This window comes from Juglans microcarpa x Juglans regia, chromosome 2D (genome assembly GCF_004785595.1).
Source record: "Juglans microcarpa x Juglans regia isolate MS1-56 chromosome 2D, Jm3101_v1.0, whole genome shotgun sequence".
In the NCBI taxonomy this organism is placed as follows: domain Eukaryota; kingdom Viridiplantae; phylum Streptophyta; class Magnoliopsida; order Fagales; family Juglandaceae; genus Juglans; species Juglans microcarpa x Juglans regia.
The window spans coordinates 20084294-20109965 of NC_054596.1; the positions used below are offsets into that span (position 1 = coordinate 20084294).

The 25672-nt window shown below is 42.1% G+C and overlaps 1 protein-coding gene across 1 annotated transcript; it reads right to left on the reverse strand.

Moving 5' to 3' along the window:
- Nucleotides 1–14634: 14634 nt before the first annotated feature.
- On the reverse strand, nucleotides 14635–19204 carry LOC121251201. Its single transcript, XM_041150566.1, has 2 exons — nucleotides 18675–19204; nucleotides 14635–16251 (listed from the first exon to the last, which is right to left on the reverse strand). The coding sequence occupies exons 1-2, from the start codon at nucleotides 18873–18875 to the stop codon at nucleotides 14743–14745; spliced, it is 1710 nt and encodes a 569-aa protein (XP_041006500.1). The 5' UTR covers nucleotides 18876–19204; the 3' UTR covers nucleotides 14635–14742.
- Between the last annotated feature and the right edge of the window lie 6468 nt (nucleotides 19205–25672).

Genomic DNA, 25672 nt, shown 5'->3' on the forward strand with positions numbered 1-25672 from the left:
AGTGTGTGATGTGGCTGGGACCCGTCCGGGTTAACTTGGGCCGGAACCCAATTGAATCCGGGTTTTGAAAGTAAGAAATCTGGGTATCTAGGTTGCACTCGGGATGTTTTTACAGCTTTCTTCTCTTTTTTTCCTTTTTCTGTCCACTTTGTCGTACAAGAAAAATGAAGATGCATATGAAAGCCAATGCGGTCTGCAACTTGTTTAATTTAGTAGCACATTCTGCTGATAAAGCACGGTTCTTTTCAAGAATATGCATATATTCTTGAGAGAGAGAGAGAAAGAGAGATCAAAGGAGAAGGGAGTTAAAGCCAGATTGTAAAATCCCGTCAACTTAATTTTTTTTAAAAAATAAATCGGTTGGTACCTACTCCCGGATATGGGCAAGTGGGTACTTCAGTTATCGGCTCAGGTATCCGAAAATTGCCTCTGTAATTAGAGCAACTAGGTTCCGGACCGGAGTGAAAAGGACAAAAAAAAAAAGCTCGGATGAACAGTTCTAATAAATACCCAGTTACACCTGCTTGCTGTTTCATACTTTGCCTCCAAGGTTATACGTGATCGTATTGTTAAATCATGATTTTAGTACAGATGTGAATGGAAGGTGTCCCGTGGAGAGACAATGGGTAGGCATTGTCTAGGCACGTGTAAGCAATAACTGTTGATGTCGTGTTTCGTGAATTTAGGCAACTTCTCACTTCCAGTATCTAAGCACGATCCTGCACAGTCAAAACGGAGAGGGGATTTTGAGGTCCATTAATCCTCCGATACATAAGTCAGTATTTTGAGGGGAAAATTTTAAGAATGGAGGCAAGTACTGTAGACAAGGATGATAGTATTTTTTCTATTACATCATTAGTCGCTGGGTTGACCCTTATTTATAGTTACCGTTTAGGATTTCCTCATGGCGGGACATTGCGTAGTGTGGGGCGATTCACCTTGCGTATTGCATTACCGAGCAGCTTTCACGTCGTCACCTCACTGAGCAGCGATGGCCCCAGGCCTTCTCTGCGCACTGCTCTGGTTTTGGGCTGCATTCAATGCCGCACACCCTGCACCCTAGGAGGCATTTAATGCGACGTGGCCTTTGTTCCGCGTCCCCTCTATCTGGCGATGCATGTCACAGTCTTCTTTCCTTTTTCCCTAGTTTTCCTTTGGATCTCCTGCCCCAACCCAAACTCCCTGTACATGTTCTGGTCCAGGCTTTCACTTTTCTTGTCCGGGCTTAGATGACCGAGCTGGGCCCCATTGTCAACCCAACTCTCGCAACAAACCCTCCCTGCTATCCTGGGCCCAAGGTAATGATTTTTTTCTCCATCACAGTACCCCGCGAATTTTAAGCACACTTGTGGGCTAGAAATTCAAAAATCTTTTCTTTTAACCTGGCGTCGGTTCGTTCTTTGCACACGTGCTATGATAACACCACACCGTCTTTCCGCTATCGAGGCGCCTCTTCGAATTCAACGACGTCGCTTTAATTTGAAGGTCGTTTATTACGCCGCCCCCTTTTATATTTACGTTTCGTCTCTTACCTTTCTCCTTCTCTGATACCTTCGTCTTGCATTCCCGACCACCCTTTCGATTTCTCTTCTTCGCCATTCGCCATGACTAACCAGACTGTCGACAAATCTCGCTTCAACTACTTTGCTGGGCATCGATGGGTTTCGTCCATGACCAAGACCGAGCTTCGCACTTTCTGCAGGGAGTTCCCACTCCCCAACGGGACCTCGATCGAGGCTCCATCATCTCGCGTCACTATGGTGGACCGCCAAGGTCTGGCACCGGCATTAGCGCTTTACCCCCACATGTTCTCTATCGGGCTTCGTTTCCCGTTCTGCCACCCTGTTCGCGACGTCCTGGACTATCTGAAACTTGCCCCTGCACAGCTTAATCCCAACGCCTGGCGTTTACTCTTGGCCAGTTGCGTGGCCTTCTGACTTGTTCTATCCAGTTTGGAAGATTACCCTGACCTAACCGCTCTCGATTCCTGAGAGTGTACCGAATCAATCGACTTGACGGGAACTGCTGCAGTTTCCAGTCTTATACCGCCGCGAGGCGTTTTACATCCTTGGAGAGGCGCTATTCTTCAATAAAGGAGTGGCACCGGCATTTTTTCTTCGTAAGGGGCACCCGTTGGGAGTGCCCCTAGGGGAGAGGGACTATGGTGAATTCCCTGTTCGGTCAGTATGGGGCAAGGTCCCGACCACCAAATCTCTGGCCATCACTTTATCGGAGAGGGAGGAACTCCGAGTTGCTTCTGTCGTGTCCTGAGTTTTGGCCCATCCCGACCTGTCTGAGACGGACGCGCTTCTGAACGACGACTACGACAACTACATCCGTCGTTACCTCATCCTCCTACCCCGCAACCATGTATTGGGCCGAGATTTCCTGTCGGGTCCACTTTCCCCGACCAGGGAGAAAAGTCCCAGTCCTTCCTCTCCCGAAGGGGAATGCCCCAAACGGCAGTGCACTGAACCGAAGGAGCCCACTCTCCCCTCGGCCCATTCCTGCTAAAGAACCCCCCATTAATCTACCCCTTCCTTCTAAACCCGAAGCTGCCCAACGAAAGGGGAGAAGCTCTCGGCGAGTGGCACCCGAGGGAAAGTCTGGTCGAGCTGCTCGCAAAGGCAACTCGGTCAGAGTTGCGGAGAGTGCCCGCGGACCCGCCCAGGATGTCGGCCCTTCTATAGGTAGATCATCGTAAATTTTCCATCATATATATATATACATTTTTTTGTTTGAGTTGCGAATAATCACGTTTGCTCTTCCCGAACAGGCCCTACAGAAGAAAAAGACGCCGGAGCCACTGTTGCCTCTCTCTTTGCTTCCATTTTTTAGGGCCCCGAACCTTGTGGGTCAGCGCAGGTGCCGAGCGCCTTCACCTCCTTCGAGGAGGCTCTCCTCGAAGAGGAAGAACTCCTGCGCAAGCAGCCAACCTCTTTCGAGGAGATGCTTGCTGAGTTCGACGCGTCCTTCGAGAGGGGTTTCCCTCATTCTTCTACCCCTGCTCCCGGGCACATTGGCTCGGCCCATTCTGGAGGCTCCCCGATCCCCATCTCGACCACCCTTCTCTCTGAGAAAGGAGTTATGCCTGCCGAGGAGCCCGAATTCCCTGAAGTTACGAAACAAGACCCCGATGGGACCGTTCTCAGATCAGAGGTTGAGGAGCGATGCTGCTAGGGAATTGCGGCTCCCAGTCGATCTGAGGCCCCAGTGTCTATTCCGGTGTTGGCTCCACTTGCAGAGCCAGGCCCTTCGACGACTTTAGAACAAAATCTCCTTTCGGAGGAGATCACTAAGGTACTGGCTCTTCCTTCTCTGTTTTCATTGATGTTCGTTGATCGTTTGTTCCGCTTGTTTCCCTTTGTTGTCTTTCCTCACGCCGGGTCGTTTGTTCCACCCAGGAGTCCCAGGTTCCACAAGTTGTGCCCTCCGCTCCGCAACAAGATGTCGCCCAGGTGGAGGTGGAGGATGATCTTTCCCCGAGCAGCAGCCCCCTTCGCACGGGCGAGGTGCAGGGTGAGAGCTCGGCCCGAGTCGGAGGCTCTCTGAGCTCTCACTCCGCCCCTTCACAGGATCCTCCCATAGAGGTTTCCCTTCCGAGCAAGGGGGAAACAACTCCATCCCTGGCACACCAAGAGGTCATTTTGCCTCTGGTGCCCGTCGAGCCCCCTTCTTCTTCCGAGCCAGGGGCATCACGGGGCTCTAAGTCTGGCCATGTCAGGGCCCGGACAGCATTTTGTGAATCATACCTCCAAATATTTCAGCCACTTTTTGACAATGTGAGTATTCTTCCGCACGGCCGCTTTTCTTCTCGTTCTATTCCTTTCCTTCTTCTTCTTTCTTTTTTTTTTTAAACAAGATGGATTGATGTTGACTTCTCAGGCTGCCGAGGAGTTTGCCGACTTGGTCTCCAGAGAGCAAGAGGCTCTGGAAGAGGACCTCAAGACCCAGAGGGTGCTGAACAAACTGCTGAACCTCCACGAGGAGAAGCTGCTAAGTGAGAAGCAATCCCTAGAGGTGGAGAACGAGTCCATACGGGAGAGCAACGCGTTCGCCTTGAGAAGATCTGCGAGCAGAGGAAGCTGAACAAGGATATGGCCGAGCTGATGAAGATCATGAGTCTGGAGCTCGACCTCAAGCGTAAGGAACTCCAGCTGAAGGGCATCGAAACAAACAGCTCCAGGTTAGACTGACCTCCGCTGTTGCTGACTTGGAGTCTACATAGAAGGAGCTGGAAGTTCTTCATGCCCAATCCAACCTTCTCTCGACTGAGGGGGAGAGTGCCCATGCAAAGATCCAGAGGTTGGGGAACGAGTTGGAGTCCACACGGGTAGCTTTGGAGAGGAGCATCAATGCTGCTAACGCCTTGGAGGACGAGCAGAGACGTGTGGCTGAGCTGGAGCGTGAGCTAAAGTTTGCTCAAGTGGCACTTAATCAGAGCAAAGGGACAATTGGGACGCTGGAGGCTGAAAAGAAGCGGGCCACCTAGATTCGGGTTTGCATGTTCCACCCTTACATGGGACTGCTCAAATCTGTGGACGTGTCTATGTCTCCCACATGGAGGCCTCTCTGAATGTTGTCCAAGACCGCGCGGCCCAGCTGGAATCACAGCTTAGGAAAGCCCCCACCCTCTGCAATCAGGCCTGGATAAATAGGTTCCGAGATGGCCTTGAGGGCCTCCAGGGACTGCTCCTCCAGAACCCCGGAACCGACCTCCGCACTCTGAACCTCCGGGAGGTCACTCCGAATGTGAAAGCTTTCGAGAAGATGCTAACTTGGGGCATGAAGGAGATGCGTCTGGCTTTCAACAGTCCTCCTCCTTAGACATCTTTTTGCTGTATTTTTATATTTTTTTTTATTTCGTTGTACGCTCTTTTTTGTAAATACCAATATATAAACTTTCCTGGAATAATAGCTTTGATTCTTTTATTCTGTCCCGCACTCTCCCTTTAGTTTTTGTAGTGTACCCTGTAGTCCCTTGATGTTAAGTTCTACCGGACCGAGGAGTGCGTTAGGTTCCCCTGCTCGAGTAAGTACCCCGCAGGGCAATTACCGTGCCGCATTCCTTAGCAGAGGCCTTCAACGGGGCTCTGTCTACTGAGTGTAAAGTGAGGCACTCCAGAATTTTTTTTTTATTTTGGCCTGCCTTTCGCTGGGTGGCGCACCACTGGGGTACCAAGGTGTAATGACTTGCTTAGCGGGCATTTTCTCATTTCGACTTAATTTTCCATGGGGTTCTCGTGTGGGTTTAGATGGGTGGCACTGCTTCGCATCCGGCGGTTCTTTAATTTTGAACCCCCCGCCTGTGACTCTGTCGTGTAGCTATCACCTTCCTTCTAGTGTCCACCGAGCCACACGCCATAATCTTTGCGCACGTGGGCGGCTAAACCTACTATCGACCTCGTGACTGTCCTGGGGTTGTTCTTCAACGACACTTCTCTCTTCCCTGTTTGGCCCAAGTGTTGTCCTGCTTCGGTCAACCGCACCAGGTGCCTTTATCACATTCGTGACTCAAATTTCGTATTTAACTTCTTCATCAGTCACCCTTTTTATACCGTTTACGTGTCGGCTAAGATTTTTTCACGCTTAATTCTCCTTATCGACCACCCCTCAGGATTCGAGTTCCACAGGGGACTAGTGGGCAAACCTTGGAGTCCCTGTGGACACGTGGGAGCTGGGGGAGGCTCTTAGGTGTCGTGGGGCCCTGGGTGTACCCCAAGTCATTTCCAGCTATAAAAAGGGACGCTTTCATCTTCTGCTAAGGTGTAACCGGCCTGCTTTCTCTTTCCTCTATTAGCTTTGTCGATCTATTGTGACCCATTTCTCCCCCCCCCCCCCTTTCTGTAGTTTAAAGGAGGTGAACGCGTTCGGTTCTGGTGTTCAAGATGCTGTCGGTAGGGGTTCAGTTGTTGGGAACACAGCAAACTCCACACATCTCTTGTTCTTGCCCTCTTGCTTATGCCGCCTCACTTGTTCTTGCCCTCTTGCTTACGGGGGTCGACCTTCGTGAGCATTTGAACCAAAACCTGCATCCCACAAGTTCTGGACAGTGCTCGATCAAGGTAGTGGCGTAGCTGCCGTAGCTGAGGAGGGCGGGAACAGACGTCGAGGGAGGGGGCTACGCCTTAGTCGTTTCCTAGCCATCAATCTTCTGTTGCCCGCACTGCTGCCGCCTCCCGGTTCAACCTTGAATCCCAATTTGTCACCAGGAGACTCTTGGTTGGGTGCCACCCAGCTCCTTGCCCGCAGAAGAGGGGACGTACTTTGCTGAATCTACTGGGCGTCCATCTTGTTAGTGCTGCCGTGTTTATTTTTGTAGTAATTTTGCAGTTGGGCCCCTTTTTGTCTCCTCTTCCCTTTGTCTACCTCCTTTCCTACGGGCTTTCTATATCTTGTCTCGCTTTCGCTTTTGCCTTGGTGATCGCTGTCAAAAGGTCTTAGCTCATGGCTTGGTCCCCGTGCTTCATCCTTTGCAGGTTGGGAGTCGTAGGTCGGCAGTGCCCGATGACCTTGCTCCCTCATCGATGCGTTTCCTTTTTTCTTTTTGCACGAAGCTCGGCAAGTCATTTAGACTGCGTTGAGAATAGCTATTATCAGGTCAGAGCTCATGGCTCGGTTCCTGTGCTTTATGCTTCGTGGGTTGGCACTTATAGGTTGGCAGAGCCCAAGGGCCCTGCTCCCTCACCAACGTGTTTCCTCCTTTTTCTTTTTGCACGAAGCTCGGCAAGTCATTTAGACTGCGTTGAGAATAGCTGTTAGCAGGTCAGAGCTCATGGCTCGATTCCTGTGCTTTATACTTTATAAGTTGGCACTTATAGGTTGGCAGAGCCCGAGGGCCCTGCTCCCTCACCAACGTGTTTCCTCCTTTTTCTTTTTGCACGAAGCTCGACGAGTTATTTAGACTACGTTGAGAATAGCTGTAGCAGGTCAGAGCTCATGGCTCGGTTCTTGTGCTTTATACTTCATGGGTTGGCACTTATAGGTTGGTAGAGCCCGAGGGCCCTGCTCCCTCACCAACGCGTTTCCTCCTTTTTCTTTTTGCATGAAATTCAGCAAGTCATTTAGGCTGCGTTGAGAATAGTTGTTAGCAGGTCAGAGCTCATGGCTCGGTTCCTGTGCTTTATACTTCGTGGATTGGCACTTATAGGTTGGCAGAGCCCGAAGGCCCTGCTCCCTCACCAACGCATTTCCTCCTTTTTCTTTTTGCACGAAGTTCGGCAAGTCATTTAGACTGCGTTGAGAATAGCTGTTAGCAGGTCAGAGCTCATGGCTCGGTTCCTGTGCTTTATACTTCATGGGTTGGCACTTATAGGTTGGCAGAGCCCGAGGGCCCTGCTCCCTCACCAATGCGTTTCCTCCTTTTTTCTTTTTGCACGAAGCTCGGCAAATCATTTAGACTACGTTGAGAATAACTGTTAGCAGGTCAGAGCTCATGGCTCGGTTCCTGTGCTTTATACTTCATGGATTGGCACTTATAGGTTGGCAGAGCCCGAGGGCCCTGCTCCCTCACCAACGTGTTTCCTCCTTTTTCTTTTTGCACGAAGCTCGGCAAGTCATTTAGACTGCGTTGAAAATAGCTGTTAGCAAGTCAGAGCTCATGGCTCGATTTCTGTGCTTTATACTTCGTAGGTTGACACTTATAGGTTGGCAGAGCCCGAGGGCCCTGCTCCCTCACCAACGCGTTTCCTCCTTTTTCTTTTTGTACGAAGCTCGGCAAGTCATTTAGACTGCGATGAAAATAGCTGTTAGCAAGTCAGAGCTCAAGACTCTGTTCCTGTGCTTTATACTTCGTGGCCGGTCTCAAGATCGGGCTTAAATGACTCAGGCTATTTCGGGGAGACATAGTAACACAACACTTCAAAAAAATTAGTTCATTAAACCTATACCTAGTAATAGTTTTACATTCGTTTGAGCTTGGCTCGGATCATTTCTATACAAAATACTTCCTTAAGTGCTCCGCATTCCATGGGTGTGGCAGCTCGTTCCCTTCATGGTCCTTCAGCCAAGTCTTCCGGTCGCCACTACCAGGTACGGTCCTTCCCACTTGGGACCCAGTTTGCCCCCATCTTGGGTCGTAACTCCCATCTGCTTTAAGACCATATCACCTACTTTGAAGTTACGAGGTCAGACTCGTCTGTTAAAATACGACTCAACTCTTCGTTTGTTGGTTGTCGCTCGGCTTACAGCATCTTCCCTTCTTTCTTCCAGGAAATCTAAACTCTCCCACAGACGGCGCCATTGTTGATGTTGTGTTTCACAGGCTTGGGCAACTTCTCACTCCCGGTATCCAAGCACAATCCTGCACAGTCAAAATGGAGAGGGGACCTTGAAGTCCATTAATCCTCTTATGCTTAAGTCAGTGTTTTGAAAGGAAAAATTTAAGAATGGAGGCAAACCATAGACAAGGATGATAGTACTTTTTCTATTACCTCATTAGTCGCTGGGTTGACCCTTATTTATAGTTACCATTTAGGATTTCCTCATGGTGGGGCATTGCGTAGTGCAGGGCGATTCGCCTTGCGTATTGTATTACCCAGCAGCTTTCAAGTCGTCACCTCACCAAGCAGCGATGGCCCCAGGCCTTCTCTGCGCACTACTTTGGTCTTGGGCTGCATTCAATGCAGCACACCCTGCGCCCTAGGAGGCATTTAATGCGACGTGGCCTCTATTCCGCATCCCCTCCATCTGGCGATGCATGTCGCTGTCTTCTTTCTTTTTTCCCTAGTCTTCCTTCGGATCTCCTACCCTGACCCGAACTCCCTGTCCATGTTCTGGTCCGGGCTTTCACTTTCCTTGTCCGGGCTTAGATGTCCGGGCTGGACCCCAATGTTGGCCCAACTCCGGCAAAAAAGCCTCCCTGCTATCCTGGGCCCAAGGTAATGATTTTTTCCCCCTCACAATAACATTGATGAAACCTTGGTTTGCCTTTGGCCCTTTGGTATAATGTATCCCAGATCTTGCACGAGAGCAGGGTTTCCTTGGATTTGGATTTATACGGATTCCGGAATGAACCCCCAGGCCCCCACCTAGGGGTGGGCTCCGACTCCGACAGAGTCGGAGTTGTCATTTTCGACCTCCGACTCCGACAAAAGTCGGAGCCGAATTTCCCCTCCGACTACGACTCCGAACGTAGTCGGAGTCCGATTCCGATCGGAGGTAGGAGCTCCGAACTCCGATCGGAACTCCGAACGGAGGTCGAAGCTCCGACCTCCGATCGGAACTCCGACTGAAGTTTGGAGGGAGTTCCGAACAGAGGTCGGAGCTTCGACTCCGAACAAAATTTCCGAACTCAATTTCAGAAATTTTGTTCTTTTTTTTATTATTATTTAAATTTTATTGTTCAATTTCATTTCAGATAGAGAGCAACATATATATTTTTTTTAAAAGTGAACCATCTACAAATATTTGGTTTATTCAAGAGTTTTCAATAATTTAAATATTCGTTCTGATTTTGTTACTGAATTTTGATTATATCTTTAATTTATTTTATGTCTGCCTAAACTTTAGCATTAAAAGTGCTCATGACTCATGAGTTGAAAATTACACAAATTTAAAATTTTATAGAAAAGAATGATGGTACGAATTTCTATAATTAGATTAATTTCAGTTGGATAATAAATTCTAAACGTTTGAGAGATGATGGATAAGTACTAATAGAAATTATAGAATAAAGAGTACTTATCTCACGTCTTTGCTCGGGATATAACTATATAAATATAACTATATAAATAGTTTAAAAAGTAAATAACATGTATGATGTAGCCATAAGTTATAACAGTCTCATTTATAACGTAATAACAATATGACTCAGTCTTGAAATATAACTACATAAAAATTAAATACGGATTTCACTCAAATACTTTTTGTTCCATTGGTCATGCCTGAAATGAAGATAGAAAGTAGCAATCAATAGATGAAAAAAAATTGATAATAAAAAATTGAATACGGTAAAAGAATAATTTGATTCTTACCAAGAAATGAGGTTCTCTCAACTCCATCCCAACTCTCAAGTAGCGTCCGTTCCAGACTCTCAATCATCGGTAATTATATCAAGGTCACAATTAGATCTATAAAATCATAAAAAGTAGAAGTTAGAAACATTAAAAATAATTAAATCATCATTTAAAAGCATATAAACTTACCCGATTCAAGCCTATAGCTCTCGGCATCAACGCCAACGGTATCTAGTCCAATGGGCGTTTCACTTATCCAATTCTGTATGCAAACGAGGGCCTCCACGGTTGATGGTGACAATGAACTCCGATAAGCATCCAACACGCGACCTCCAGTGCTAAATGCCGACTCTGAGGCAACCGTAGTGACAGGAATGGCTAGCACATCTCGGGCCACACAGGAAAGGACTGGATACTTGGTGGAATTAACTTTCCACCAAGTTAATAACTGAAATACATCACTAGGTATTTCGACAGCTTCCATAAAATATCGTTCAACCTCAGATATACAATGCATAATATTCCTTGTTGACATGAGTTGATGATACTGCCGTATAATACGATTGCCTCTAACCCCTACAAATGGGTCAGTATCACCTGAGGAAACTATCAATCCTGTCGGCCTCGAATGTGAGGAGCTACCAACTGCGGATGAAGGCTGAGCACTAGTACTGTAGTGATGATATAAGTCATCAACATCACTTTTTAGCAATCTAATAAACTCTGCAGCCTTCACTGCCCAGAGGACGAAATTTACCCAAAATTCTAGAACGGCCAACTTAACTCGGGGGTCAAGGATCACAGCCACAAATAGCAATCTATTTATCTTCTCAATATTCCCTCAATATTTATCATATTTGATCTTCATCCTCGTAGCCATAGCAAATAACAATCCAGTAGAATCAGTACAACTATTTTCCAACTGGAAGTGAAGTTCTGAGAGCTCGCTGAAAAATGAGTTCGCAGTCGTATATTTGGATCCAGATAGCCGCATGGTTATCTCATAAAAAGTTCTTAAAAATTCAACAAAATAACTCACACTGGTCCAATCATGTGCGTCCGGCGCACCGAGCCCCTGTCCTGCTGGCTCCAACAAAGCATACCTCAGGCCCCCATCCTCGACCTCCATCCGCTCGAATGCTTTTTGGTACTTCTGTGCCACATCCAACATCATATATGTAGAATTCCATCGAGTCGGAACGTCCAAGCACAGCATACTAGAACATTCAATCTTCAGATCTTCTGCTATTGCCTTAAACTTGGCAAGCCTTTAAGGGGAATCCCTCACATATCGTACAATATTGCGAACTCGGGTTATGGAATCATGAACCTCTTTTAATCCCTCAACAACTATGAGGTTAATGATATGAGCACAACATCAAACGTGAATAAACTCGTGGGCCCGAATGACATCATCTCTCACCGTCGTGTTCCGCTTAAACCAATCAATTGCTGTTTCATTCGCACTGGCATTGTCAACTGTAATACACAGCACTTTTTGAATTCCCCAGTCCTTTAAACAATCATCCATCTTCGCCCCAATGGATGCACCTTTATGATCCACAATTTCTATAAAATCAATAATGTTTTTATGCAAGATCCATTCACTGTCAATGTAGTGTGCTGTGATACACATGTAGCAGACGTTCTGTATGGAAGTCCATGTGTCAGTCGTAAAAGACACTCTCTAGCCCGTGGTAATAAACATCTTCCTCATCTCCTACTTGTCCTTCGCATGCCTCTTCATATAATCTCGCATCATTGTATACCGTGATGGAATGGGAAATCGTGGCTCAACAAAATTTAAAAACTTTCGAAAGCCTCTTTTCTCGACTGTGGTAAATGGCATCTCATCAGTAATTATCATCTCTGCAAGCATGTCCCTCAATATCTTCTCACTGTATTGACGGATGACCAATTTCTTAGTCTGTGTACCATCAGTGGCTGTAGAAGTTTGGTAACTGAGGTTGGTCTGATCAGTGGCTTGCAATCCCTTCGCTATCTTATGTCGTTGGCAACCATTTAGATGTGCTATTAACACACTAGTACCTTGCTTCTTCGAATGGCATCCACAAAGTGATCCACAGTAATGGCATCTTGCTACTGGGTTCGCAATTTCACCAGGAATTTTGGTGAAATGCTCCCATGTCCACGACCTCTTTTTAGAAGGTCGTGGTGGTTGATCTTGCTCAATGGGCATCTCCTCCTCTTCGTTGAACATATCCTCATCCTCTATATCAACTGGGAGTGGGAGTCGACTACTCGCACAAGATGTAGCTGCTCTAGATGTAGTTGCCCTAGATGTGGCTCTAGGGGTGGAAGTATCCACCGGTGTAGGAGTTGTAGCATTGGCATCCACCACATCCCCTTGTGGACGATCATCTCCATTATGTCTAGGATCCATATCACAATCAATGAAGCTGAAAAAATTAAATTAGCAAAAAATTAGTTTAAAAATAAACTAGGCTATTGTATTATACAATAGGACATGTATTATTAATTATTGTATCATAATATATTATTGTATCAATGTATTATTACATCGAGGTTCGGTTGACGTGCGCTTGACTCAGCGGAACCCATCCAGAGAGGTTCGCTCGACTTGCGCTCGAAGTGGCGCTCGAGCAGAACCCATCTAGAGAGGTTCGTTCGACGTGCGCTCGAGCAGAAACCATCCAGAGAGGTTCCCTCGACGTGCGCTCGACGTGGCGCTCGAGCAGAATCCATCCAGAGAGGTTCGCTCGACGTGGCGCTCGAGTAGAATCCATTCAGAAAGGTTCGCTTGACGTGCGCTCAACGTGGCGCTCGAGCAGAATCCATCCAGAGAGGTTCACTCGACGTGCGCTCGACGTGGCGCTCGAGCAAAACTCTTCCAGAGAGGTTCGCTCGACTTCCGCTCGACATATCGCTCGAGCCAATGTTCAATACAACGTGCACTCGACTTGCGCTCGACACCTCGCTCGAGCGCAAGTCTGCAATACAATGTAAAATTCAGGGTTTTGAGCGCCGTGTTGGGACTATATTGAATATTCAATACAACCAATTCACAAGAATCACAACTGCTGGCTCCAATTCATAAGAGACATGCTTGAATTAAATTTAGGGCTTATAAATTTAGGGCTCACCATAGGTGGAAGCTGAACAGAGGAGCAACGAGGAACGGCGGCACGCTGGCAAGAAAGACACAAGACGTGAGGACTGCTTCACAGTTCACTGGTTCAGTCACTGGGACGGGAGACGCGAGAGAGAAGGGAGAAGGAAGAAGAACTAAAGAAGGAAGAAGAAGGGGGGACGTATGAAGAAGGAAGACATATGAAACGACGCCGTTCCATATTAAGTGGAACGGTGTCATTCAATAATTGTTTTTAAACCCAGCTGTAAAACGACGTCGTTTTACAGCTGGGTTTAAAAAAAAAATTCGGAGTCGGAGTCGGAGCTCCTTGTAGCTCCGACTCCGACTCCGACTCCAAATAACTATTCGGAGCTACTCCGAATTCCGACTCCGAATTCTAGCAACCCCGACTCCGTCGGAGTCGGCGTCGGAGCGGAGGTCGGACGGAGTCGAAATTCTCGAAATTTTGCACACCCCTACCCCCACCCCTCTCTCTAGGCAGCGTTTCAGTGAAATAGGTAGCATGCATGGTGGTGCTCAAGTTGCTATTCATTCATTACTTCATGCCATATTTCTGACTACCACATGAGGCAGTACATTGTTTTGTGGGGAGGGAAACGCTATGGCTGGGAGTAGAGAAACCCAATGAAAGATGAGCATCAGGCAGGAGGGAGGAGTGTTGGGGTATATGTGGAGACTGGTTTGGAGCTGAAAAAGTGTTTGCTGAAAGTTGGCTCGATAGTTGGATCGAGCCAAGTTCGCTCGACTTCGCTCGACAGACTGCTCGAGCGAAGGCAAGTCAGAGAGGTTCGCTCGACATCGCTCGACAGACCGCTCGAGCGAGGGCAAGTCATAGAGGTTCGCTCGAGTCTCGCTCGAGCGAGACACAAACCCTAGTGTTCGCTTGACACTCCGCTCGAGCCAATGTTCATTTGGCTGTTCGCTCGAGTCGCGCTCGACACTCCGCTCGAGCGAAGTACGCGGTTTTTGCCAAATTAGGGTTTCCAGCGCCACTCACTATATATATGTCATATTAGACTTGTGTTGTATGGTCAGAAGCATATTTTGAGAGAGAACAATTGTCTTGTGAGTGCATATTGTGTGAGAGAGCAAAAGCCCTAGAGAGTGTGAGTTGAGATTGAGTGATTGTAATCTCCTCTGATTAATAAGATTTCTGCAGCTCCTGTGGACGTAGGCAATTTGCCAAACCACGTAAATACTGTGTCGTGTTCTTGATTGTGTTGCTTTTACTTTATTTGTCATCGTTGGTGTGTGTACTTTGCATAGTATTTTCACAACAAGGAGTGCTACCCATGCATGCATCTCCCATGGACAACGGCGGGGTGGAAGCTTCTATGGAAGAAAGGTAAATGAACCTGGAATTTTTCTCTAGGATTGGAACAGAAAGGAGCTTTTGATGACACTTTCCTAGACGAAAAAGCTATACAGGAATTGGGGAAGCGCCGGGCTTGGAGGAGGGGGGCCTCCTCCCATTCCCCAAAGCAGCAACAATATCTGTTTTCTGGAAAGAAAAAGAGAGATATACGAGAGGGGGATGAGTGCTGCTTTGGAAGGCGGTCTCCTTTGGTGCTAAACAAACATGCTAAGCGCGCATAAAACATGTAGAAAACTCCTCATACATAACAAAAAGCATTAAGTTTTAACAGTTCAATATTAAAACTCAGACTCATCCGTTTCTTCTTTGTACTGATTTTCTCCTTCTGCATTGGATTTGGATTCCTTAAAGAAATCACCATCAGCTGCTACTATTTGGGATAGTTGTACCTTGGCATCCTCCAACTCTTCTGGCATTGTGTTTGTGTTGCCGACTCTAATTACTTGTTCAGCGTTATCGTCTACTTCACTAATATCACCGCTGCTTGTCTGTTGTTGAATACCACTGGCTTCGTGCTCTTCTGTCCGTCTTCCTTCCTCCAATTTCTGCATTCTAGCATCATCTGTATCGTTGCTGGTTTCACCGTTAGAACTTCTATTTTTCAGAACCTGGACTTCTTCATTTAAAGAATTTTGGGCATTTTCCAATGTCTCGCGTTGATGATTTGTATCAGGATTCTTAGGCTTCAGCAATTTGGCACCTGAAACATTAACAGTGTTGCTTTCTTCCATTGGATTATCAACACCCATTTCTCCTCCCTCTCTTTCTAACTCCTCATTTCTGCCCTTCAATCCATCTTGATCACCCCTAAAGAATATTCTATTTCTCATGTTCACTACTTCATTGTTTTCAAGATGCCCATTGTGCCTATTTTTCACAAGCATTCTCCATCGCTTTGCCTTCGTTTTACTCAGATGGCCATGTTTTCCTCTCATTCTAGTGATAATTCCAGAGTTGTCTGGCTCTTCTGACTTAATCCCACCCTTGTTAATCATCTCACGAGGTTCCTGAGAATTTTGAAGTTTTTCCGTCACCTCTATATCCTTATCTCTTCTACCCTCGAAATCGCTCCCACCATTTTGAGAATCTTCATTTTTACTTCCTTGGCCATCTTCAATAGGCTTATCAATAGCTTGGCCTCCATTATTAATATTCTCTTCTAGCAATTTCCCCTGCTTCTGCATCTGTTCTCCTATCATCTCCCTCCGGCCAGTATCACCAACTAAATTTCCAGTTCCATCTTCAACTCTTTCCTTGGTCTCGGACTCTCTGAAATTGTTCGATTCAAGTTTGCTTCTATCTTCACTTACCGTTAAATTATCACCACCTCTGTAATTTTTGGACTCATGCAGGTTCTTACCTTCTTCTGCGATATTGACAAGGTCAGTGTTAGCTTGTCCGCCAACACGACTTCCATTCATGGTAGAATTCACAGGCGGGCTTGAAGGGTCATCGGTGCTTAATGACCATACCTTAACTGGGTATTCAAGACGGTGCTTCAAATCCTCAATTTCAGCTTCCTTCTGCTTCAAGCTTTCCATTAGAGCTATCACATGAGGATTTTCTTTCCCTGGATCAATCTCTTTCACTCTTAGCATTTTGATTTCATTCTGCTTCTCCTCGAGTGCAGACTCCATGGCTTTCTGTTCGTCTTTTAGTGAGCCAATGGTAGACTGCTTCTCTAGAATCCTTCTGTCAAGCTCCATCTTTTGAGTTCTAAGGGAGTATATCTTGGCTTTCATCTCCTCGTTCTTCCTTTTCATTTCCTTGGAGTGATTTATCTCCTTCTGTGTTAGTGTGTACCCAAATAGAATATATAAAACGTCGGGTCGGTAAAATCACTTTTGTTCAGTAATGGGTGAAGAATTTGTGGATTTTCTCTCAATGCATGCTTCATCTTTATGTATATAATTTGATACAAAGTTTTCTTTTTGCATCCGTTTAGAAAATTCAATAAGAATTTAACTATTGAATCATAAAATGTATCACATTGAAATAGCTATATTCCAAATATAGCTACAGTAACTTCTAAAGTAATTTTCAAATTTGAAAGACACTGTTTATTCATCAAATTTATTTTATATCATTTGTTTATCTCTCCTAAGGTCTCCATCAATGTCTCTCTAGTTTCTATTTTTAACCCATAATTTAATTAGAATATGATTACTAATTAATATATAATATCATAAATAGTAAAATATGATAAAATAAATAATTTCATAATTAAAAAAAATAAAATATTTTTGAAATTATTAATTACTCATGAATAAATGGATAATCCAATGTAGAGATTTAATGAGAATAGCTAAAGCCAAATTCATCTTTTATTATTTTATTGTCATATAATGAAAAAATGGATATTCCAATGTAGAGACTTATGTGAATGGAATAGCTAAAAGCTAAATTCATCTTACATTCATTAAAAATGTATTTTAACTTAACTAATCCAATAAGAGTGCTCTAAACTAACTATCACCCAATTATTTTCAAATTGCACGCCAAATTATTAAAACCCTAAACTACCATTTCATGTTCTAATTTGCACCCCACCATCCAATTGACCTTCCCCGTTTGGACTCAGAGATGAGTTGAATAAAATATTACTAGAATATTAATTTTTAATATTATTATTTTTTTGAGATTTAAAAAATTTGAATTGTTTGTTATATTTTGTGTAAAAATTTGAAAAAGTTGTAATGATAAAATGAAATAAGTTGAGATGAATTTCCAATCCTAACTGGGGAATATAACGGAAGTGAGTAAATTGTCTAAAATATCATCATTATAAATTAAAATGATTTCGCTACCCTTCATTTACAAAATAAAATAATAATAATAATAATAATAATAATAATAATAATAATAATAATAAATAAAATCCAAAACAAAATAATAAACCCACATAAATTATTGAGTCATTCTTTTAAGTATTATCAAGCTGGTGTGTAGAGAACACTACTGGCGAATTCGTTTTTTTTTTTTTTTTTTTTTTCCTTTGTGTTCCTTGGTTCTTTTATTATTATTATTATTATTTGTTTCCTATTTATTAGATTTTAGCAAGTATAATGTTAGAGCATTGGCAAGTTCAAAATTTGACTAAAAGTTGAAGTTTTGGCTAAAGCCAAAATCATTAGAGAAGTTAATCCATATTTGACTATCCATCCAAAAGTCAAAATAATAATATAATATTAGATATTTTAATAATAATAAATTTTTTATATTTTACAAATACACTTCATATATTAATTAATAATTTAATTTTTACTTAAAATTATTGTTTTCCAACTTTTTTTTCATTAATCTAATTATCCAATAATAGTCATTGGGAATATTTTTAGAGTAAAATATTGTTTTGAAAATAAATAGTGGCTAGCCAAATTTAAAGAAATTGATAGATTTACAATTGCTCAAAAGTGGAGCCTTTAAGTTTTGACTACTCCAATCTAGATCACTTTTGAACTACTTAACCAAAATTTAGACATATAATTTTAGCGAGTATAGTGTTTCATTATTATATTGATCATCAGGTCAAGGGGATAAGAGGGTGCAAATTGAAGGAAAATGGTAATTTGGAATACTAAAATGTTAATTTTGGTAATTTATGTGAATCTTGAAAAATGAAATTACAAAACCAAAGTTCTGTTCAGTAGTTTCAATATCATGACATGCATTTTATTAGAGATCATTACTGCACTTTTCTTTGTATGAGATTAATGTTCTTGAAATATAATATTTCCATCTTCCCAAGATCATACATTCTAGAAAAGCAACAAAATTACCAGCATCATCTACCATCTATCTATATATATATATATATATATATATATATAATTACCGTAAACGTTACCGGTAAAACAAGAGCTAGCTGAAAGCGGGTTCGCAGACGGCGTTTAGGGCCAATTAATGGTACAGATAGATTATGTGATCGATTATGCATCGGTGTCTGAAACTCAGAAAATATCGTTGTATCGATGCCAAGGCATACATGCAGTTTAAGATGCCTAACCACCATATCCTAGCTACAACGTTTGGATTTACCATATAGTGTTTTTCTGTTTGATTTAGAAAGAATGCATGTTCTTCGTGTATGTGTATGTGTATGTGTATGTGTGTGTGTGTATATATATATATATGGCAAGCAAGGAGATGAACAAGTCAAAGCAAATTGCATGTGAGAGAGATAGAGAGAGAGAGAGAGAGAGGAATTTACCTGCAATAGCAGCTGAAGTGAAATGAGGTCACGGTCTTTCTCTTTGACAAGAAGGTTGAAGATGCGGCGCTCTCTGAGCTTGTGGAGGACCATGACCCCAAGCAATGCCGCACCGAATGCCAGCAGAAGCATTAACCCGTACGGCCTCCCTCTACGCCCACAACTACTCCCATTCCCCTTGTATGATCCCCCCATTGCCATCTCTCTCTCTCTGTTTCTTTTTCTCTCTCTCTCTCTAAAAATAAAGAACTGGGCTTCTTTTATCTTGGGAGGAAAAAGAAATACAAACGGACGAAACAAGTAAAGAAATGGATCTCGATCTCTCTCCCCTTTGAAGATTCAAAGTGGTTATTCATATCATAATGGCCATATTATTTTGGGTTGCTTGTCATGTAAAAAGGGCCATGCAACTACTCTACTCTACTCTACTCTCTCTCTCTTTTTCTCTCACTGTGTTTAAAGAGCGGAGTTATCAAGGTTAGAGGAGGAAGCATGGGAACTGTGTCTCAGGCGCTGATTCTGGAAACCATTGGCGTTTTTATTTGTGCTTTTCCCATATGTTGATCAGTTCTTTTACTAGAGTGCCCTTTTGTTTTTATAAAGCTTTATTATTATTATTATTATTATTATTATTATTATTTGAGTAATGTCAAATACAAGTCTCAAATAAATAAATTTCGAGTCATTTGTAAAAAAAAAATAGATCACACTAATAAAAAAATAGTTTTTTTTTATACTTTTTTAAGGTGGTCACTTTTTTACAAAGATTTGCATGGAGCTAGCTTGTAGTCTATTTGAGGCTTGTAGAAATATTTCTTTTATTATTTTTGCTGTTTGCCATTGATATAATACAACCATCGGGCATATGCATGCATGAAATTAACAAAGTTTTTCTGGGTGAAAATAATATTTTCATGAACAAAAATTAAATTTATTGCATTTGGATAAAGAAGCGGTCCATTTATAATAAGTTTCAACATGATTTAAAACTAGATATTTCCAATTCGAAGAAGTTTCACTTAACAAATTTATAAAAATAAAAGAACAGACCGGGGTGAGGGACTACTGATCAGCATGCATTTATAGAATCGCTCACATTATTATGTATCCATAATTCGATATATATATATGGTTTATCATACATGTTATGTTCTAAGGTAAAAGACAATTTCCTAAAATTCTTATTATTTTCTTTAAAATTCTTTTCGAAAGAAAGCAAAAGTACCCCGTAAAAATCTTTAAGCCCAATTAAGTAGTAGTAGCTCATGTGTAAGCTGCTAGGCATTTAATTAATATGGGTTTGCCGTTTTTCAAAGGCATACATGCATTCAATACAAACCTCAGCATTTAACATAAAGATAAACTATTAATGACAGAAAGGAACTTGTATCCAACGATATCTCACATGCCTATGAAAGCCTTCATATATGGTTATATCAAGTAGATCATTTGACTTCTTTCAAAAGAATAATGTTAGATACAGTTCAAAATGTGCAAGAGCTGAAAGTAAAATGAGTGCAAGTGTAAAGCGGCGCCCACGTACTGAAGATGAAAACCCACTATGATAGATCAAAGGAAGGGAGGGAGAGATGGTCTAACAATAGCAAGGCTTGATCGGACATAAAGCTGGAGACAAGCGAATAAAGTCAGGGCAAGGGACTTAAAGAGGGAAGAGAGACAACAAAAAGAGGATCTGCTACATTTGAGATCTAGAGGACCATTGGAGAGAGGGGGAGAACTAGAGATCAGCTTCAAGCCAAGTTTCCTAAGACGTGAGTGATTGTAGAGAGATGAGTGAGAATTGAGAGTTCGTTTTCAACCATGCTTTTAGTGGATGATTTTACTTGACATGTTCTGATCGAGTGATCACCTCAAAAAGGTAGATGTAAAGCCTAATATAGCTTATATAGAAACCGAGAAGAGTGTACAAGCCAGAGTCCATATTTTATGGGTAGTTCTTTGACGTGAGAAATTAGTTTCATAAATCACATCTAAATCGAAAATTATTTCTAAAGGATCTTGACTTTCGTGCTTTGGTGGGTCTCCTCGATGCTTTCAATATGTCGACGTTTTACATGATTTGTGAGTCCAAAATGAGAGGTATATCAAAATGAGTTAATATACAAAGAAAGCATAAAATCAAAATGCAAAATGACAATGCAGTTGGAGTAAGGCAAAGAGAACAAACAAGAATAAGAGACAAAGCAATGTATAACAAGAATAATCATCTATAAAAATCACACAAGGAGCTAGTAAGATTACAACTATGGATTTGTTGCAACACCTGACCGAGATTCCACAAGCTTTTTCTTTTTCCTTAGTAAGTGAGAAAGTTCATTAATAGAACTATCTTGATTACATACAAAAGTCTAATTTACAGGTAGATCATTTCCACTATAAAAATCAAGCATACATTGTGGAACTTTAATTAAGGGGATATTTCCGAATAGGTTGTTCGAAGCTGCCCATTGTACAATAGAATGCATGAATTGATTTTGAGATATATATTTTAAATTCCTCCCATCTTTCAAAACTTTGAAGTAGTATCCTTGTATCTCTGACTGTTCCATCTATTTTCAAAAATGTTATTTGTTGGGGTTGCACTATTGCTGTAATGACTACTTGAGAATCCCCTTCAATGATAATATTCCTAAATTGTTTTAGAGAAGCTTTTTGTATACCTATAAATGGTGCCATAGCTTCCCCTTGATTTGAGTTGCTGGTAATCATGAATTTTGTAATCACAAACTCTATAGAACCATCATGGACTTGACTGATTGCTACTGCAATACTAGCCAATGCAAAGAGATTGAGAGATAGTCTAGGGGAAGGGGGGACTAGGTGGGGGTGCTATTTAAAATTCTCCATTCCAAAACATTACAATGATCTCTATAGGATTTGATGACTTTAGAGACAAATTGATCAATGTTGAGATTGAGGGACTCACGAATGATTTGGTTTCAATAATACTAGATATTTTCCATTGCTATCATAACAAACAGTTGGAAGTGGTGAAGATCCTTGGCCATGATGTACAGATTATTAGCAGGGTTGAGAATTAATAGAATCAATTGTTAATATCTTGACCTACTAAGAAAGATATATCCAATGGACAAGGCGATTGTCTCCACAAGATTTGAGAGTAAAGACAATTTAAGAAAAGATGTGAAGTAATTTCCTCTTCCATTTAACAGATGGGGCAGAGAACTTGATCCTCATTAAGAGGAATATAACTTTAAAGAAGGGATGAGTAGATCTTTGTGCATTACACTATGCTGAGATTGCTGCATAAGTAGATTTGACCAAAATATTCCCAGATTAATGGTGAGACCATTTAATATGATCCCTAATATTGTGGAATTGAATTTGTGTTAAAGAGATTTTTTCAATTTCATTAACAGTGACTTGAGAGAACAAAGTTTGGAGGGGAAGTGTGTCCCATCTTCTCGATTCTCCAAGAGTTAATTCAAAGACTCTCAATTGGGGATCTTGGATGGTGGATGAAGAGAGAGGTAATGGGATAGAGGGAGTCAATGTGGGTATCCAGGGATCCACCCATAATTTGGTATCAATGCCATTATTGATCTGACAATAAAATCTAGAGGCAATTAAGCTTTTTATTTTAACAGTCCTTTCCAAAATCTAGGGTTAGATTGTTTCACAAAGACTTCTAACCAAGAAGGATTTTTTAAGTATTTATCAGATCGTATGCTTTTCCAGACACTTGTGTCTTCATTGAGGAGATGTCATCCTAATTTACTCAACAGAGCTCTATTAAAGAGAGAGATTGTCCTAAGCCCAAGACCTCCCATGGATTTTGATTTGCAGATTAAGCTCCAAGATTTTGGGTTGAAGTTGTGTGTCTTATTAGGATCAAACCCCCCACCAGAATTTCGTGAAGACTTTATCAATGTTCCTAGAAATGTTCTTAGGGATCCAAACGCTAGACATTATGTAAGAGGGGTTGGAACTTGCAACTGATCTAATAAGGGTTGTTCTGCCTACTTGAGAAAAGAGTTTGGGCTTCCATTCGGATAATTTAGCTTGAATTCTTTCCACTATTTCTTTAAAGGGGATGCTAATATGGGCATCAAAACCAAGGGGAAGACCTAGATACTTTATCCTAGTGGTAAGGATTCTGAATTTTAAAATCTCTTTAACATCTCTGATTATGGAATTGGAAGAGTTTTTACTAAATTGGATGAAGGGTTTACCCACATTAATCTTTTGACCTGACCAGGAGGAATACTCATTGAGGCAACCAAGAAAGGATTGACCATTTTGAATAGAAGTTGATCAAAAAAGGATTAGGTCATCAGCAAATAATAGGTGGGTGAGGGAATGACCATTTTTACTTATGCTAATGCCTCTAATATTTCCAATGTGCTCTTCCCTAGAGATTAATGTAGAAAGAACTTCACTACCAATTATGAACAAGAAAGAAGATAGTGGATCTCCTTGTCTTAGACCTCTTGAGGGGTTAAAATGACCACAAGGCTTCCCATTGATTATTATAGAGTAAGAAACAGTGGATATGCACTCCCTTATCCAATTTATCCAAGTTTGGTGAAAGCCTAAGCAAGCCAAGACAGTAAGCAAAAAGTTTCATTCCATAAAATCAAAATCCTTTTTCATTTCGGTTTTGGCAGCCATCAAACCTTTTTTTCCCTCTTTCCTTTTTTAAAAGGTGAAAAATTTCCTAGGCGACAAGTGTTGTCTTGGATGGCCTTACCAGGAATAAAGGTTGTTTGATAGGAGAAATGAATTTATGAAGGACAACTTTTAGCGTGTTCGCCAAAATCTTTGCAATGATTTTATAGCACACATTGGACAAACTAATGGGCCTGTATTGATGAACTGTGTTTGGAGACTCTGTTTTTGAAATTAGCACAATGTAAGTATGATTTAACTCCTTCAAGAGGTATCCATGGATGAAAAATAGTTTTGTAGCAGCAATAAGATCTGTCTTGACAATTTCCCAGTAATGCTTATATAAGAAACCAATAAAGCCATTAGAATCAGGGGAATTGGAATAAAGGGATTTGTTGGATGGTTGAAAGAATTTCTTCATCACTGGTGATGTTACAAAGAAGCTCATTATCCAGATTAGTAGGCTTGTTGGGGAAAAGATTATCCATGTCTTCTAAGAATGTAGGTCTAGAGGATTGGTAGATGTTCTGAAAATGATCAAGAAATGTATTCTGAATTCTGGAAGGGTCATTGACCCAGTGATTAGAGTGATCTTTTAGACAAGAGATGTCATTTTTCCTTCTCATGGTAGAGGACATGTGCAAGAATTTAGTATTTAGGTCAGTAGTGGTGAGTCATTGCAATCTAGATTTTTGGCGCCAAATGATCTCCTCTCCTAAGTTGTTCCTCTTGGCAAACCTTACTTTTTTTCTTCCATAATGCAGGAATTATCAATAGGATCTTGAGTTTGAAGCTAGGATAAATGGTTCTTCAAGTTCCTTATCTAAGTTTAGATATGACCAAAACAATCTTTGTTCCAGATTTTTAGGGCCTTTTTGATAGCTTTCAATTTTTGAGATAGAACATAGGCAAGAGAACCATTTATAATTCTATCCCATACTTTTTTACAACAATTAGGCTAGTGGGGTCTCTAGCCCAGAATTCTTAGAATTTAAAGGAACTTTTAGAATTACCAGTGCCTAAAGTGTTCAAGAGGAAAGGGGCATGGTCAGATGAGAGAATGAGTAAGTGATGGATTTTGGCATCAAAGAATAAAAGGGTCCATTGAGAGTCTGCAATACCTCTGTCTAACCTCTTGAGAATATTTGCTAGGCCATGCCTTTTATTAATCTAAGTGAATTTTGGTCCTAAGTACCCATTCCAATCTACTAATCTATTCTGATCCATGAAAAGTTATAGTTCGCTGGGATAAGAGGAAGAAGAAGCAAATGGTCTACCCCTTCCTTTTTTAGACTGGTTTAGAATTATGTTGAAATTACCTAATCCAAGCATGGGTCCAAAATAGGCCATTGTAATTGCATTTAAAAGATTCCAAAAGTGATTCTTTTGACTCCACTGGACTGGACAGTACGCAAGCATGAATAACCAAGGCATATGAACAGGGTCCGAGTACATCATAAATGCCATAACATTACTAGATATGTTTACGGGTTCAACATACATGCTAGGACGCCACAAAACGAACAGAACCCCCCCCCCCCCCCAAATTCCTCTGAGAGGGAACATGCATATACAATGAGAAACCTAAGCTATTCACAACACCTTGAGTTTTTACATCAGACAAAAGTGTTTCTGCTAAGAAAATAGTATCAGGCTGGTGAGACTGATTTGAGCCCTTAAGCTATTCTTTGTAAAGGATCGGGCTAGACCTCTGCAATTTCAATACATCAACCTCATTCCTGAGTTGGTGGCAGGTTATCCCATGCCACATTGACTACTTCAACCAAACATACTACATTCTAATAGGAGAGTTATGAGAATTGTGACCATCGTGGGATGATGCTTCTCGTTTCTTGGAGGGTCTTATGTAAGACACAAATCGACTACTCTTTTTCTCGATTTCTTCTTGGTCTTTCTTTTTTTTTTTTTTTTTTTTTTGCTGGATTTAAGGAACTTTGCCAAAGTTTGGTGTTCATCAGACTCGGCTTCTTCATTGTTTGGATGGTCTTAGATACCTTGATTGATTGTGAATGTTTGGTATTCCATAACCCTTTTCTTCGGTGGAACTTCCTCTTCCAAGTGGGTTATTTCTCTCTTTCTAGGGTTGGGGGGATTTTCTGGGATTTTGAGGGGATGGGTTTTGCGGGACAGAGAGTGTTGAGTTAGGGCAGGATTGTGAGTCTCAGAAAATTCAATTGATGTTGGGGTCTTGGGTGTGAAATTGTTGGTTGGTCTTGTGAAAGAGATTGGTTGGACGAGAATATGGGTGGATTGGGCATATCTGCAGGGGTAGATTTGTTACTAGGGCTGCTTATTTTGCTAGGGTTAAAAAGGGGCCTGAATCTTAG

Excerpts from the sequence above, each read along its gene's own strand:
- LOC121251201 (XM_041150566.1), bottom strand. The coding sequence starts at position 18,875 with ATGGCAATGGGGGGATCATACAAGGGGAATGGGAGTAGTTGTGGGCGT. Across the intron at positions 16,252-18,674 it reads CACTTCAGCTGCTATTGCAG|AAGGAGATAAATCACTCCAA; the intron begins GTAAATTCCTCT and ends ACACTAACACAG.